Source organism: Trachypithecus francoisi, unplaced genomic scaffold, assembly GCF_009764315.1.
Source record: "Trachypithecus francoisi isolate TF-2019V2 unplaced genomic scaffold, Tfra_2.0 Lachesis_group18, whole genome shotgun sequence".
In the NCBI taxonomy this organism is placed as follows: Eukaryota; Metazoa; Chordata; class Mammalia; order Primates; family Cercopithecidae; genus Trachypithecus; species Trachypithecus francoisi.
Window position 1 is genome coordinate 56,749,604 of NW_022681463.1, and position 16,811 is coordinate 56,766,414.

The 16,811-nt window shown below is 39.4% G+C and overlaps 1 protein-coding gene across 4 annotated transcripts in view; it reads right to left on the bottom strand.

Moving 5' to 3' along the window:
• TDRD3 (tudor domain containing 3) overlaps positions 1-15,787 on the bottom strand; it is a 186,540-nt gene extending 170,753 nt beyond the window's left edge. Inside the window, exon 1 of one of the 4 annotated variants that reach the window (XM_033177599.1) lies at positions 15,225-15,787. Coding sequence is in view for 1 of the 4 variants with exons in the window: in XM_033177595.1 (XP_033033486.1) it covers positions 14,830-14,870 (41 nt within the window). In the remaining 3 variants the exon portion in view is untranslated. Of the gene's footprint in view, positions 1-14,829; positions 14,979-15,224 lie in introns of those variants that run through there. The other 3 variants (XM_033177596.1, XM_033177595.1, XM_033177598.1) reach the window with 3 other exon arrangements.
• Between the last annotated feature and the right edge of the window lie 1,024 nt (positions 15,788-16,811).

Below are 16,811 nucleotides of genomic sequence, written 5' to 3' on the forward strand. Positions count from 1 at the left end.
CATCAGCATATAGAAATTAGTTTAAATCGGCCGGACGTCGCAGCTCACACCTGTAATCCCAGCACTTTGAGAGGCCGAGGCAGGTGGATCACCTGAAGTCGGGAGTTCAAACCAGTCTTGTCAACATGGTGAAACCCCATCTCTACTAAAAATACAAAAATTAGCCAGGCATGGTGGCAGGAGCCTGTAATCCCAGTTACTTGGGAGGCTGAGGCAAGAGAATCACTTGAATCCAGAAGGCAAAGGCTGCAGTGAGCTGGGATAGCCTCCAGCCTAGGAAACAGAGTAAGACTCCATCTCAAAAAAAGAAAAAAAAAATTAAATTATGAAAGCAAATAAGACTGGGTCAAGTACAATGGCTCACACCTGTAATCCTAGCACTTTGGGAGGCTGAGGCAGGAGGATCACTTTGAGGTCAGGAGTTTGAGACCAGCCTGGAAAACGTAGCAAGAGCCTACCTCTACGAAAATAAAAAATTGGCCATGTAGGGTGGTATGTGCCTGTAGTCCTAGCTACTTGGGAGGCTGAGGTGAGTTTATCACTTGACCCAAGGAGATTGAGGCTGTAGTGAGCTATGATAATGCCACTGTACTCCAGCCTGGGCAACAGAATAAGACTGGACCTAAAAAAAAAAAAAAAAGAAAGAAGAAAGAGAGAGAGAGAGAGAGAGACTGATGAAAGTCAGAAGAACCAAAGAAAGTGAACCAAAGATAGAACTTTGTTAGTACCAATAAGGAAACTAAGAAAAGCCAGGGAAAGGTATAAGAATATCATAAAAAGACAAAAAATGAATGATGAGAAAGGAATGAAGAGAACAAGAGCAAGAAGAAGAGAACAGTGTTAGGGGAGACAAGGAATAGTGAACTTTAAGACACTATAATGTCTTAACAGTGAATTCCAAGGTAGACATAAACCGTCCAAAGTAACAGAGCTAGTAAGGAAAGATCTGAAAGATATCTCACAACTGGAAGGTCACTGGTACTTTGGCAAAAGCATTTCAGCAGTGTGGAAGAAGCACAAGCCAGACTGTAGCAGTCAGTCCAAAGAAACAGTAGGTATAAGTAAGGAGGTGAAAAGTGATATAAAGACTAATGCAAACAAATGTGCATATGAACACAGTCATACATGTGCTAAACATTACAACAACAAGAAAAGGCATTCATAAAATATTTTCTTAAAAAAGGAAACCCAGATTTTGGAGAAAAAAGTCTTGCTTAATAAATATCTACTTGGTAAATGAATGTTTTTATATACAGCTTCGAAATTCACATACTGCTTTGGAAATAGCACTAAGGATAGAATTAGTAGTTGACCACATCAGCTCAACTGATCATGGGAAAGGTAAGAGCAAGTATTACCATTTTCAATAATCATTGTTTGGTAAATATGTTCTTAAAACTTCCTTAGTTAAAAAAAAAAAATCTCGTTAGAAATTTAGACTAAGAACTATATTATGAGTACTTCCACATCTTCCTTTAAAAATCTTTACACTTCACACTTAGAGAAACCTTAATTATTGAAAAGAGTCAGTGAAATCATAAAGTGGATCATTTTTGCCATGATTTGGTATTGTAGCATGTTAAATCTAAAAATCAGTATCTTATCAACTTACAAAACACAATTTTTGAGCCATCCAACGAAGTTATTAATTCTTAAGTAAAGGGTACTTTAAAATGTCCAACATTAACACTAATAAACATTATTAACTGATTCTATCTTTAAATAGGGGAAGGAGACAAGTCAAGGACACTGACAGCCAACCAGAGTTCTCCCTTTCTTCAATTTTCCTTAAGGAAAAGATACATTGATGAAGTTTGTCTCTAAAGAATGTTTTTCTTTAAATTGTCTTTGCCTGAGCCTTGATCTCTTCACCTATCCTTGAAATAAAGGCCAGAACGATCTTTGTAAAACTGGCAAATCTAATATTTTCATAGCTCTTAGTTAAAACTCAATAAATCTCTGGACATGGTAGCTCCCGGAAGATCCATCAAGGCATCTATACAAAGCTTGCCCATATGAGAAAAGAAAGCAATTTTATTTGCATACATCTTATAAATTGATATTAATCATGTTTTACAGAACAATAAATGTACTCTTCAAAATTCTCATATTCTTTAAATGTGTGAATGAGCTATAAAGATTGCATTGGTTTGTTTAGTTAGCTAACACTGAAGGCCTAGCTTCCCAATAATGGCATTTGCCTATTATCGCTTACATTTGTTAAATGAGTATGTTTGCTTATTACCAATATGTTAATTATAGTCCTGATACACCAAAGTGCTTGGATGAAGTGTAAAGATTCTGATGAAATAGCAATGTAATCAGAATAACATAATCAGATAATAAAATAATTATATAATCAGAATAATGTCAAAAATGAAAATTGTGCACTGGATCCCAGTTAATATGAATGTCCACATAGTGGAACTGGTAATTCTCAAAGTTTCAGAATACAAACCTAAAAAGGAAAAATATGAACGAGAATGGCAATGAATATTGTAAAACAGGATCTCATTAGGCCTTTCATGCCTAGTTCCCTAAACACTGTTATAAAACATCAATCTGGGTCAAATCAACACATGAAATTTTTTTTTCGTAAGTTCAATTTCTTATATAAAATAATCAGTATGCTGATGACCAATCAGTTTAATTTAAATCTGATTGGCTACCAAATATATTTTGATATCTAAGAACAAACTCCTCCTATATTTTACTTAAGACTGATGTGTTTTAACAGGTTTTTCAACCTCATATTCACTCTTTTCCCTCTGTTTAAGCAGTACTGATTTTATTTTTTTAAAACAAAAACAGAAAAAAAACACTGTCTGTTTAGGTATTCTACAGAACCCAAAAGTTGTCCAAGTGTGATAGGAATGAATGCTCAATGGAAACCAATGAAGGATTTCTATCTGCCCTAGGATATAATGGAAAGTTCTATTAAAATCAGTAGACCATTTCAAAACACCTGATAACTCTGTACTTGACAGAAAGCCCCCCCTACAAGTACTGACACATTCCTATCAAATAATTACGATTTACTAATTTATGAGGCAGCCCCATTCATACCAGTCACTACAAATAAGGATAAGAACAAGGATTGTGGTTTTCTTGGCAAGTTATTTTTGACAAATTCTGGAACCAGTAGCATATACTACTTGTTCCAACTTCAGTTTTTTCTAAGTAATAAAGAACTAATACATCTATTTTACTAATTACTTAGGGCAGAGATTGGCAAACTTTTTCTGTAAAGAGCCAGATAGTAAATATTGCAGGCTTTCCTACAATACTTGATTTCTGTCGCAACTACTCTTTGCTCCTGTAGCACAAAAGCAGCCATAGACAGTAGGTGTATGAGTGGTTCTGGCTGTGTTCTACTAAAATATTCTTTACAAAAACTGGTAGCAGGCCAGATTTGGCCCACTGGCCATAGTCTGCCAACTCCTTAGGATAAAGCTATATAATCTTTCTTTCTTCAAAAACTAGACTTAAAAGACATGTCCTTCTTTCAAAGAAAAAAAAAAAAAAGCATTTGCACTTAAAAAAAAACATACATCGTCTCATAAATTTATATATAGCACAACTGGTTCCACACACTTAATTTTTGAGGAGGGCAACACACTACTCTTTAAGTGAAATCCTTATTTATAAAAATAAAAGGCAAATACTTAATGCAACATTTCAACAAGAACATGAAATTACCTCCCTTCAGCTGAGACTTAAATTCATGTCCATATTAAGAGACAGAATATTGACAGTTTCCTCTCTCAAATTTCTATTCTTCCTGTACAAGTGAAATAATGTAATATTATATGAACTATTCTATCTACCTGTACCATTTTATCTTTAATTTGAGACACTAATATTTATAAGATTATAAAATGCTAATAGTGAGAGAGATATATATATATTTGAGACTAAAAATCTATAAGACATAAAGATTTTATCTTTATCAAAGTAACACTCTCACAGGCTATATAAGGTAATCTAAAATAGAGTAAAGGGCATCAACTTTTTCCAAAGGTGACACAAGATCAGAAATTCATGTGTGCAAGTAACATGAACGTATTTAACTGGCAACACTAATTTAAGAGAGTCCAGTCTTGACATACAATAGCAAGAACATTTAAGTAGTTACTGGGCATTCAGCATATGCCAAGCAGTGTTCTAAACACTTTGTGTGTATTAACTTACTAATCCTCCTAACAATACTATGAAGTAGGTACAATATTGATACCATTTTATAGATAAGCAAACTGAGGCATGAGCAGTTAAGAAATGTGCCCAAGGTTATAGCTAATCTATGGCAGAACCAGGACTGATCTCAGCTCAGGAGAATTGGTCTTCAAGAGCCCATGCTCGTAAACACCAGCCATACAGCTTCTCAAGCAGACATAAATATAACTGAATATAAAAGGTACATGGTAGTGTTTTTGTAACTCTTTTCTTTTTCTCAGTAATCTCTCACAATAATTCAGTTTTGTGACCAAATTCTAATTAATTACAATTAACAAATTAATTCTAATATAAACATTTATCCAAAATCATTTAATTTACACATCTCAGTTTCAAACACAAAGTGATTCAAGCTTTTGAGCCCATTCCTTGGCAGCATTTTCACAAGCTAACTTCCTGTTGACCTACTAGTTCATATATATTGGGTACTTAGGCAAAAAATAAAAAAAACTGGGGGTACAGGGATACTGCAGGGAATACTAGGCAGGCCATAACAGGAACAGGCAAGTTGAAAATAACAAAAACAGTCAAACGTGAGCCTATTTTTCCACTTTTAAAGTACACATCTTAGATATATAAAGATCTATAATCATATATTTTACATATACTTCTGCTTAAAACATTACAAATAATGATAAACAGTTATCGTTTCTACTAATATTACCATGAGAGAGAACATTTCAAGGACCCTAAAGAGACGGTTGTCTCAGGCAAAGAAATGCTATCAACATATTTCAAAGTTTTCTTCTAACTAAATACAAACATATACCTTTAAGTGTATTATCTACATTATCACTAGTTATATCTCTTAACAGTTGAATTCTATAAACAAGGTAGAAAATATCAACAAATAGAGAAAGCTTTCGTAAGGCTATTTCCTGCATTTCTGAGGAGATCACATTTTTCATAACACTTTGTTTAAATTTCACAACATTCATTTCAGAAATCACAATTTTCTACTCTACAAAAAGCTTGAAGAAGTTTCACGTCCCTTGAGGACACAAAAGCAAAATGATGAATGATACCAAGACCAATTAAGATGAGAGTAACATTCATTCCACAAGTATTTAAGTGTCTACTGTGCAACTTACATCCTGCTAAATGCTTGGAATACTACAAAAACATGAAAAGACTTGATCTTTCCCTTACAGAAGCTGACAAAGTCATAAGGCATCAATCAAACTATCAACGTTACGGACACTTAAACTTAACATATGTCTCTATTTCTCTCTCAAAACAAAGCTTGAACTGAGTCAATTCCAAATTTATTATAAAATACTGGCTTAATTTATTTAGCAAGTTTTTCCATCAATACTTACATTTATTGTTTCACATTAGGTATTTTACAAGATCCACCTTTATTAATTTTCAAACTCTTCATGGTCCCACTTAGAAATTTAGTAAAATAAAAAATTTTCATTAACATCTTCATGTAATATCCATGACAGACTGCCTTCTGAAAAGCTGCAGCTAAATTTTACTTGCATTTTATATATTTAGAGGAATCTGGAGAAAGATTGTGGGGAATTTTTTAAAAGACTTTCAGATATCTAAATTTATAAAGAATGTTTTAAAAGCTGCTCTGAGTCTCCAATATCAGCAAGTCAATAAACTAATACTGACGATATCAAATAGTCTTATCAAAGAACTCTAAAAGATATATCCATTTTCTCTTCTTAGAAAAACTCAATGACTTTATAATGAATTCTAAAGCTTTTTCGCCTGACTAGCAGCTCCTTAAAGGTTAATTCTCCTCTAAAAATGCTAAAATTTCTCAGTACTTGAACCCAGCCTCTTACTCAAAGCTTGGTTCTTACATCAGTACTGTCCAACAAATATAATGTCCACATATGTAATTTTAAATTGTCTTGTAGCCATATTTTAAAAAGTAAAAACAGGTGAAATTAATTTAATAACTATTTTAACAAAATATATTTTAAAGTATGATCAATATAAAAATTACTGAGATCCTTACACTCATCTTTAGTACTGTCTTCCAAATTCACTGTGTATTTTACATTTGTAGCACATCTGAATTTAGACTAGACACATATCAAGTGATCAGCAGCCATGTGACTAATGTCCACCGTATACTGGACAGCTGCAGCCTTAGATGATCTTATCAATATACCATTTCAATCACCACCTATCCTGGAATGACTCCAGATTTATCTGTAGACCAGTCTTCTCTTCTGAGTGCAAGACTGGTATTTCCTAATGCCTGACATCTTATTTTAGATGACTTAAAGGGATCTTACACTCAAGTAATGACCAACTTAACTCATGACCCAACCCCAAAACATATGACAATCTTCTAAGAGTCCCTATCTAACTGATTGTAATTGATTTGAGGATACAAGGCCAAAACCTAGAAGTCAAGTCTTTGACAACTCCTCTGTCACATTCATGTCCAATCCGTCAAAAAGTCCTGTCCATTTACCTTCCAAATATCTGTCAAATCAATCTGCTGCTCTCTATCTCAACCATCGCCATCTATTTAATAGTCCTGCCCGGCTCCATTTTCTTCAGCCCAAGTATACTTCAAAACCATGATGTTATCCCCACCATAATCCTCACATCATGATTAAAACTCTTCAACTGATTCCTATTACCTTCAAAATAAAAATAAATCCTAACATGGCCAACAAGGTCCAAGCTATGTGACCTGTCCCTAAGTAGCTACTAACTCCATCTCACTACACTGTCCCTCTGTCTTGCCCTCTAGTCACCCAGGTCATTTAGATGTTTGTATTTACCATGCTCCCCAGTGCCCCATGACTTTTGCAGATGCTGTGCTCCCCTTACTTTGTCAGTTAACACTCATTCTCCAGATCTCAGGATAGCATTCTCCTACCACCATGAAAAGGCTAAAATTCCCCTTTAGTAATTCTGCTATTTTCTGACCACCATGAAAAGACTAATTCCCCCTTAGTATGTGCATTTGGAATGATGTCTCTTCTCCTCTCTAGTATTTTTTATAGATGCAGCATGTTTGAACATGTAATTAATTTTTTTTCCCCTATAAGACTATATCTGACTGTACTAAGAAAGTTCCTGCCACAATATGGTGTTTAAGAATTATTCGTTGAGGCTGGACACTGTGGCTCACATCTGTAATCCCAGGACTCTGGGAGGCCGGGACAGGTGGATCACTTGAGGTCAGGAGTTCAAGACCAGCCTGGCCAACATGGTGAAACCCTGTCTCTACCAGTCCTTTATCATGCTGCTGATAAAGACATACCTGAGACTGGGCAATTTATAAAAGAAAGACATTTATTGGACTTAACAGTTCCACATGGCTGGGGAGGTCTCATAATCATGGCAGAAGGCAAAGAGGGGCAAGTCACATCTTATGTGGATGGCAGCAAGCTAAAAGAGAACTTGTGCAGGGCAACTCCCATTTTTAAAACCATCAGATCTCGTGACACCCATTCACTATCACGAGAACAGCATGGGAAAGACCCATCCCCATAATTAAATCACCTCCCACCGAGTCCTTCCCACAACACGTGGGAATTATGGGAGCTACAAGATGAGATCTGGGTGAGGATGCAGAACCAAACCATATCAACTCAGAATACAAAAATTAGCTGGGCGTGCTGTTGGGCACCTGTAATCCCAGCTACTCAGGAGGCTGAGGCAGGAGAATCTCTTGAACCTGGGAGGTGGAGGTTACAGTGAACCAAGATTATGCCACTGCACTCCAGCCTGGGCAAGAGAGTGAGACTCTGTCTCAAAAAGCAAACAAACCAACAACAACAAAAATAATTATTTGTTGAATGAGTGCATTGATGAATGTGCCTTGTTTTTTCCTTAGCCAAATACCAGAAGACACAATATTTAAAGAAGACATATACAGTGCCTTGTTTTCTCCTTAGACAAAGAGCAGAAGACATGATGTTTAAAGAAGACATATACAAAAACCTTGCTTATCCATCATCAGTACTGGAAAGCCTTCCAACCTTCCCAAGCCTGGGTTAATTGCTCTCAGATGTGTTTCAACAAAATCTTGCAAGTAAAACAACAGTGTATATCATGTTTAAATTCTGCCTGTCTTGTACATCATATCTTAGCAACAAACACAGTGCTTTGTATACAGGAGATATAAATATTTACTAAATGTATTTCAGCGCACATATTATTGTACAGAGTTACGTATTTCTCTGTATATGCCTTACTTACTATTGTAAAGATACTATAATTCAAGAGCACTATACTGCTATTTGCCTCTACTTTTAAGGCCATAAAATTGTACTACATGTGAGAAGTACATACACACACTTGCACCCATCTAATAGAGACGTGAAACCTGTTGGGGTTCCAGTGCTATGGTACATATAGGCTCTCTGTCTAGCCCTAGAGCACCACGCAGTTCTTTCCTCCTTTTGTCCATTACCAACCTGTTTCCTTTCTGCTATCAGTGTCTTTGATTTCACACCCTTCTTAATACTTTACATTATTACCATACATTTTTGCCCCATCTTGTTTGCTTTTCTTTGTTGTGCTATGACTTCACAAGTGCTTCTTAAATCTTTACATGAAAATTTCTGGGCATTCAGTAGTCTTCTTCCAAAATTTATCTGGCAATACTGTTCTTCAGCTACTTCTATATCCTAGACCTTTCAGAAAGAATGAATTTCTAGACTGATGGCACTTAACTGAAACATGATAAGTCAAAATGCCAATATTCTTTTGTCAAAAGGAGAAAACATAAGCCAAAAAAGTTGATATAGTCATATTTTTATGGTTCTTAAAATGTTACTATGCAATTTTTAGTTGATTTAGCAAATGCTGCTGTATGAAAGGAGAAAATTATTTTCAACCTGCTGAGGTAGCAAGTTTCTTTTTATACCCCCTTTATGCTTAAGGCAGTCAAGTCTACAAGCAGTTGAAACTAGATTTATAGGTTAGTTACCAAAAAAAAAATCACTGCAAACAGCACCTTGAAACCTGAACACTTGCACAATTCAACAGAATATCCAGTCATTTTTCACAGTTTACGGTATCAGTAGAAGCTGTAAAGCAATGTGTAACATATTTTGAGACAGAAAGTCAACAAGGCTTATTACATTTGAACATTTTAATTTCACAAACAATATAAGCCAAAGAGATAGTTACAAATGTTCATTAAAGAAATAGAAAATATTTCAAAATAGAAGGATGTCTCCAACAAGCTCCACTAAAATCTGATTAAAAAGCAATTGGTTAGCCAGGTGTGGTGGCACGTGCCTATAATCCTACCAACTTGGGAGGCTGAAGCAGGAGAATTGCTTGAACCTGGGAAGTGGAGGTTGCAATGAGCCAAGATCGCGCCATTGTATTCTAGCCTGGGCAACAAGAGTGAAACTCTGTCTCAAAAAAAAAAAAAAAGCAATTGGTTTCCTCTAATGTTCTTCAGCATCTAAAAAAATGTTTTAATGATTCAAATCCTTTCCAAAAGAGTATACCAAGCTATTTACATCTGCCTGTCTTATACATATGACATACTTTAAAGGCCATGAAGTATGATAATTAAAGGTATATCATAATTCTAGATTTTAAAAACCCTGCACTTAATATTAAACCTTATAAAGAACGACCAATATTCTCTACAAATATTTACCTATTTCTAAGAGATGTATTGGAATAGTGAGGGAGCAAAACTTCTAATACCCTCTTATTATATGCATAAACTCATATTTTATGTATATTACCACTAGTATAAGAAGGTATAAATTATATTGCTGCTACTGCAGAGGTTGTACTGATGCTGCTACACAATGTTTCTCATCTGAAGAGTGAGATCATTCACCAGTAATCTCCTAGAAAAAGGTGTGTCTCTAAGAAAACTAGAACCGAACAAACAAAGGCACAGCAGTGGCTGCAGGCTGGGCATCTGAGTTTCTTAGTCATGGTCATTAATGTGTCTGAGAAGAAGCCTCTATGTAATGGAATATGAAAGGAAGCCCTTCATCTGTGGACAGGTCAAAAACTAGGAATTAGAAATTCCAGCAAAATATCCTGAAGTTGTTCCACCTCTTTGTAGTAGCTATCTTCAAAGTAATGTGGAATAGAGTGGGCCCTTGAATACAAGAGCACAATAATCACTTTATAACCTGTACTGTCATCATGCTTCTTATTTTTTCTATTTATCTCGTGGTTGTTTTCTAGTTCTACATTTTGATAAAGACCTTAATAAACTGTAGCCTTTCTTAGTTGTTTAAAGGTGAAACGAAGGGAAAGGAGTTATGTATGCACTTGCACCAGAGGATGTCAGCATGGTGATAGCACCAATAATCAAATGGAAATAACCCCAAAGGGGTTAAAAGGAGACCTTTGTTTATCCTCTCCATCCCATCTCTGCCTTCAAAACAAACAAACAAAACAAAACCTGGAGTACTCCATGGCTAATCACTGGGTGTCAGAAACCTGGGCTTCCTAAGACTACATGTTCTTTCAGAACAAAATGGAAATGCTATTTCATATCCTACCTTAAAGGGTCTTCAACTCAAACTACTTGGTAAAAGAAGCAAAGACACACAATATAGTGTCCCACTTTTTCAGATACAGTCATCCCCCAGTATCCATAAGGGATTGGTCCCAGGGACCCCACAGATAACAAAGTCTACTGATGCTCAAGTCCCTGACACAAAATAGTGTAGTACAGTATTTGCATACAACCTACACACGTTCTCTTGTATACTTGAAATCATCTCTAGACTACTTAAAATACCGAATACAGTGTAAATGTTATGTAAAGTTATATTTTATTTTGTATTCATATTATTTTTGTTGTATTTTTTTTTTCCCAAATATTTTAGATCTGTGACTGGTTGAATCCAAGGATGCAGAACCCACAGATATGGAGGACCAATTGTATTCTTAAACCTCAAAAAATACAGAATGTACCAGATTTTCAGATAAGCCTAGTACGCAATTAGTTGATTCACTGCAAGGCAAACATTTATTTGATTCTAACAGGATCACCCCTCAGAATAGGCCCTTTATCTTTCCTGGACTAGGAAAGTAAATTTACACACCACAAAATGCTTCAACCCAATTTTCAATTTTAAAATGTGTCACTTTTGATCAATAATTTAAATTAGATGCGGTCACTTCTGTTCATTTTTGGTGGAAATGAGTACTGAATCTTTACTCTAGACATCTGGGCTCTATTCTTGGTTCTGCCATTTATAACTGAGAAAATTATTGAAAACTCTGTGCTTCAGTTTTCTCATATGCACAAAGAGGGAGTTAAAGCTATGCAACACTAATTCCACGGAAGATACTCTTTTTGTTGTTGTTGTTTTTGAGACAAAGAGTCTTGCTCTGTTGCCCAGGCTGGAGTGCAACGGTGCGATCTTGACTCACTGCAACTTCCGCCTCCTGGGTTCAAGCGATTCTCCTGCCTCAGCTTCACCAAGTAGCTGGGATTACAGGAGACTGCCACCACGCCTGGCTAATTTTTTTGTATTTTTAGTAGAAATGGGTTTTCACCATTTTTGCCAGGCAGGTCTCCAACTCCTGCCCACCCGCCTTAGCCTCCCAAAGTGCTGGGATTACAGGCATGAGCCACCATCATGCCCAGCCAGAAGATAACTTTTCAAAAACAAAAACACAACTGATTAGGCACCCCGTGACATGTTTCTGTTAAAAACAAACAAACAAAGGATGAAGATGGAAGAGAAAAATTCAAAATGTCCAGAGATCAGCCTTTTAAATCTTTCTCCCACGAGTAGAATTTTGTATTTCCACTCAGAGTGACCAAGGATATCATCCCAAAGGAGAATGAATCTCTGAAGAGAGAAAACAAAAATGCAGAGTGAGTAATACTGTTATCTAGATAAATTCAGAGTCAGATTTCTTTTCCCCATGAAGTTATTCCATTCATATAATTAAGCCTTACAAGGTACCATTTAGTGCATTATTTAAACATAATCACTATATTGTAGAAAGCCCTGAAACACTTAAGTTCAAATCAGCAAATCGTTTGTGTGCTACTGGCCATTGAAGACAAAAAATTATTTTAAGTCTGCCAGGTAGCTACTTTTGAAGCTATATTTTAAAATATTGATTTTTACAGCGGTTCTAATGAAGATTAAAACCTTAAGAAGTAAAAAAACTGCACTTAAAAATAATGTAAACTTGAACAGATTGGTCTACATAGATCTTCTGTACCCCCCTGAAGATCATATTTTCAGAATCGTAAACTTTTCGGCACTAAATATTTCCCTAATCTGCTATTTTAGGTAAAGCCTGTAGAACAGATTTAACAATAGTGTTTCCATGTTTAGCATCTATTTCTTTTTAGCTTCTACAAGTAACTAAGCACATAGAGTTGAATACTAAGAAAAATGGTTTGTCAGTGACAGTAACAGAGAACCCCAAGTGTAAGAGCAAACTCAGGATGTAAGAACTAAAATTAGCTGGTGAAAGCCCTTTAGTCAGAAATTTTCCTTCCAGTGCTCTTTTCTGCCTTTAAACCTTTGTGATTCTAAATTTTAACATAGCAAGTCCCTAATTAAAGACTTAGTCGAAGCCACCTGAAAGCCTAGGAGATCCTCATGCCTCGTCTGTTCAAGACGTAGCAGGAATTACATGAAACTCACAATTCCTAGAAAGATAGTCTTATTAGCCCCACAGATTACTACTGCCTTTATGAGTTACTGCCACACAGAAGCAGCACAGACAGGTGGGAGAAACATAAACAGATAAGTTGCAATACAAAGTAGCAAATGCTACAATATAACATTGCTGAAGATTTACAACAATATAACAAAGCAGGGTGGGACTCTGCCTAAGCTTCTGCAGAGGCCCTGTCCAGAGAATTCTGACTGGCAGGGGCATTCCAAGGTCAACTGTGTTAGACTTTACAAAGAACCTACAATCTGGTGCACTTCTTGACAATCCAGATAAGGAGAAAAATAAGACTCAGTTCCCTGCCCTGGAAGAGCATAAGAGGCCACAGAAAACAAAGTCAGCATGTGTTCGGGACCTAAAAAATGAGACTAATCTTTCCAGAGGAGGCGGGGTCATGTTGGAAAGTAGTAACATACTGAGTTTGTAAATGAAAATATTACTAGTGTGAAGGATCAACGCACAATCTAATGATAATGGGGAGTAAGGCAAAATGAAAGAGCGACCCAAGATAATTCACGACACCCCTGTGGGTAAAAAAAACTAAAAGAAGAGATTCCTATTTAACAAAAACAAAACTGAAGACAGTGAGTTTTTAATTCTACAATCTTTCACGCCAATGCTGTTCTGTGAAAAAGCTACAGGAACAATAACGCATAAGAATTCAAGGAACCAGGACCAGAGCCAGGCCCTCTGTGCTCAACACTGAACTCCACCACTTTCTAGCCATGTCACTTCGGGAAAGTTACTTAACACCTCTTTGCCTCAGTCTCCTCAACTGTAAAATGGGGTGTTTAACAACACAAGTACCTTTAAAACCAGGACGGGCTTCTTCAAAACACAGCTGTGATTATATCCCTCCACTGATCAAAACCTTTATTCACAAAATCAAATCCACATCTTTCACGAACCATATAGATCTTGTGTAGGTTCTGCAAAACAATAAGCGCTTCCCTGTCTCATCTCTAGCAGCTCTGTGCTAGAAAGCCTTTCCCTTACCATCTTCCCAAGTCCACTTCAGGAAATTAACTCTCCCTCCCATTCCACAGTGCACTCATCTGTTCCTCTGTACATACGGTTTACCACTATTCCCCCTGGTTTTGTTTGGTCTTTTAATACCTCACTCTGTCTTCCAAAGCAGTAATTGCAGAGTCAAGGCAAATCTTTTTCATCCCCGTTCCTACCCTTGTACCTTGTGCCTGTGCAAATCTGGGAAAAGCGTTACTGAATTAAACGGGATGATTACAACCGTAATGGCCGCAATTCCAGAAACTGCCTAATTTCACATAATTTTGTATTGTTTTCAAATCCTGAAAATCTTGACACGAAAGGCCTCTTAAATTCAGAACACCATCCTTTCAAGAAAAGTTCTACCGAGCACCCCCACGAGTTGACAATACGGTCATTCTTAGCTCCAGAAGTTGTGTGTGTGTGACTCGGAGGGCAGCTTCACACTGGTCCACACTATACTTTGAAATAAGGGGCAAGAAGAAGCGGCTCCGACCGCAGCGCAGGCTGTGCTCCGCTCTGCCCTCAACTTCCTATGGGCCCGCGGGCTCCGCCGCGTTGGTCCCTCTGCACCGCACTTCGTTTCCAGCCCTCGCCTCCCCTTGTCCCGCCGCAGAAACACCCCCTCCCCTGAGCTGCAGCGTGGAAAGCGCTGCAGGTCCTCCCCGGCGCTCCGCTCGGCCGGGGTCTGGGCCGCCACCCGCCTGGCTCGCGGCCCCCGGCCTCTCCCCAAGCCCGCCGCCCGCCGCCCGAGGCCCAGGCCGCTGCCGCCGCCGCCTCGAGGGGACATAGGGGGACTCGCTGGGCTCGCGTGGCGCCGGGGGCGGAGCCGGCCCGGAGGGCCCGGGGAGAGGCCAGGGGCGGACAGCAGCCTCCGCCTACCCCGACACGCACCCCGCCGCCCCCAACCCAACCTCCTTGGGGCCCCGGCCCGCGCCCGCGGCCCGGCAGCCGGCGGGACTCGCCACTTACCAACCCGCCTGGGACAACGCCGCGTTGGCCACCTGGGCCATGGTAGCTGCTTAAGCCGGGGGTGGTGGGGGGTTGGGGTGGGAGTGGTGGGGAGGCCTCCTACTTGAGACCCCCCCCCCAAAAAAAAAGAAAGAAAAGAAAAGAAAAAACTCCTCTGGTCGGCTCGGCAACTGGGCATGCTCAGTGCGGCCGGCGCTTCCGCGTGCGGGTTCCGCTCGCCGCGTTTTCGGAGCGGCCGTAGGGGCCGGCCTGATGTGGGGCTTCCAGGCTGCCGAGCTCCAGGACCTGATCCACCAAACACGGGCTGGCGGCTGGGGTCAGGATAGCTCGGGGACTTTGCCTCTTCCCCGAAGGTTTTTACTTGTATTGGGGGGGCACTTTTCTGAGTTGCACACCTTGGAAAGTCGTGAGGAGGTTCTTCGTAGAGCAAAAGTGTGGCGTTTGCAGCGCCGACAGGCGGCCACCTCAGAGAGGGCAGGATAAGGCCTGAGGAGACTGATGGGTTGGCTGCGAGGGAGCGCGTCCAGGACGGCGCTAAAAAGGTCACGTTGCGGGAAGCCAAACTCGGAGGTGTCCCCAGCCCATTCTGCACTGAAGTTTACTTTTTTATAAAGACTCGTTCCCTTTCCCGCGCCTTTTGTTCCGCCGGGACGCAAAGAAAAAATGCAGCTCAGCCTTGAGTCCCCACGGGCAGATCGAGTTGCCCAAGTCGGACACCACAGTGAAAATGACTGGTCAGCCCAAGAAAACCTGCTCTTAGGGAATATGGGGAAATGGGGCGGTTGTGTCAGTGTTTGTTTTTCCTGTTGTCCTCCCCCTGGGACCATCCGTGTCCCAGCGCGGACCTGCGACCTTAGCTCTGTACTGCCAGGTCTGTACTGCCAGGTCCAGCAACCACAGCCGCCTCCCCGCCGGTGCCCTTCGCCAGCGCTCCAGAGTGCTGGGGCGCGCGGTGGGTCCCTGAGTGGGCATGCGCGGCGCCGTCGCCGAGCGGCACGGCGGACGCTGCCGTGCGATTCGGCGACCGTGACTCACGCTGGCCAATCAGAGAGGAACAGGAGGAAGGGTACAGGCGCTCCCTAAAAGATTGCGCCACCCTGTTGGTCTTTCACTTCTGCGGCGTCCAGTAGGGCGGGCAAAGAGGCTTCTGAGGGGCACTGTCCCCATCTGCCAGGTAGGGAGAAGAAGACTGTTACGAACTTAACCCCTAACTCCGCCGCTTGCCGCTGCTTCTTCTAAGGGCATCATCAAAAACAGACTTGGAGCAGAGACTGCGGAACTGGGCAGAGGCGCTCTTGGGATTGGGGAGGAAATTGACAGTTACGGAAAGAAGGGGATAATTGCCCTGGGTGGAGCTAAAATTCCTTAATACAGATTTTTCTCATTTCAGCTGGGGTATTCCGTTTGGTCTTCCCAAAAGTCATAGTTATAAAATCGCGATGCTTTTCTTAGATGGAATGCTATTGAGATTTGCTCCCAGGCATATCGTTTAGATAATTTTAGATCAGAAGTAGCTCCATCCTGTTCGCTACAAGGTGCCCTAGTTTAGGTGATAAGTATGCTACAGGTATATTTCAATTTATAGTCATCGGCCATCATATCCAGGAGCCAAGAATAGATATGCCGTTTTAAATGTAAGTAGATGACTCAAAAATAAATTTCCAATAATTTTTATTGGCCGTTAGAATTTTCTCTTACCAATTATTTACATTTTGCAGTTTGTGTAACCTGTTAACTATGAAAATGATAAGTTGTCCCAATCATCAGAATTCCTCACTGGTTATAAAGCCATTTGTTCTCACATGCCGTGTGATTCAGTAAGGATTTACGACTGCATGGTCCTTACAATAATAAAATACTCCACAAAATACTAAATTCCCTTCAAGAATGGGATTTTTACTGGAGAAATGTGGGACAACATGAGCATCCAAAAAATGGTGACAATAATTGATGAAACACATTGAATTTCTTCGGAGTGCCAC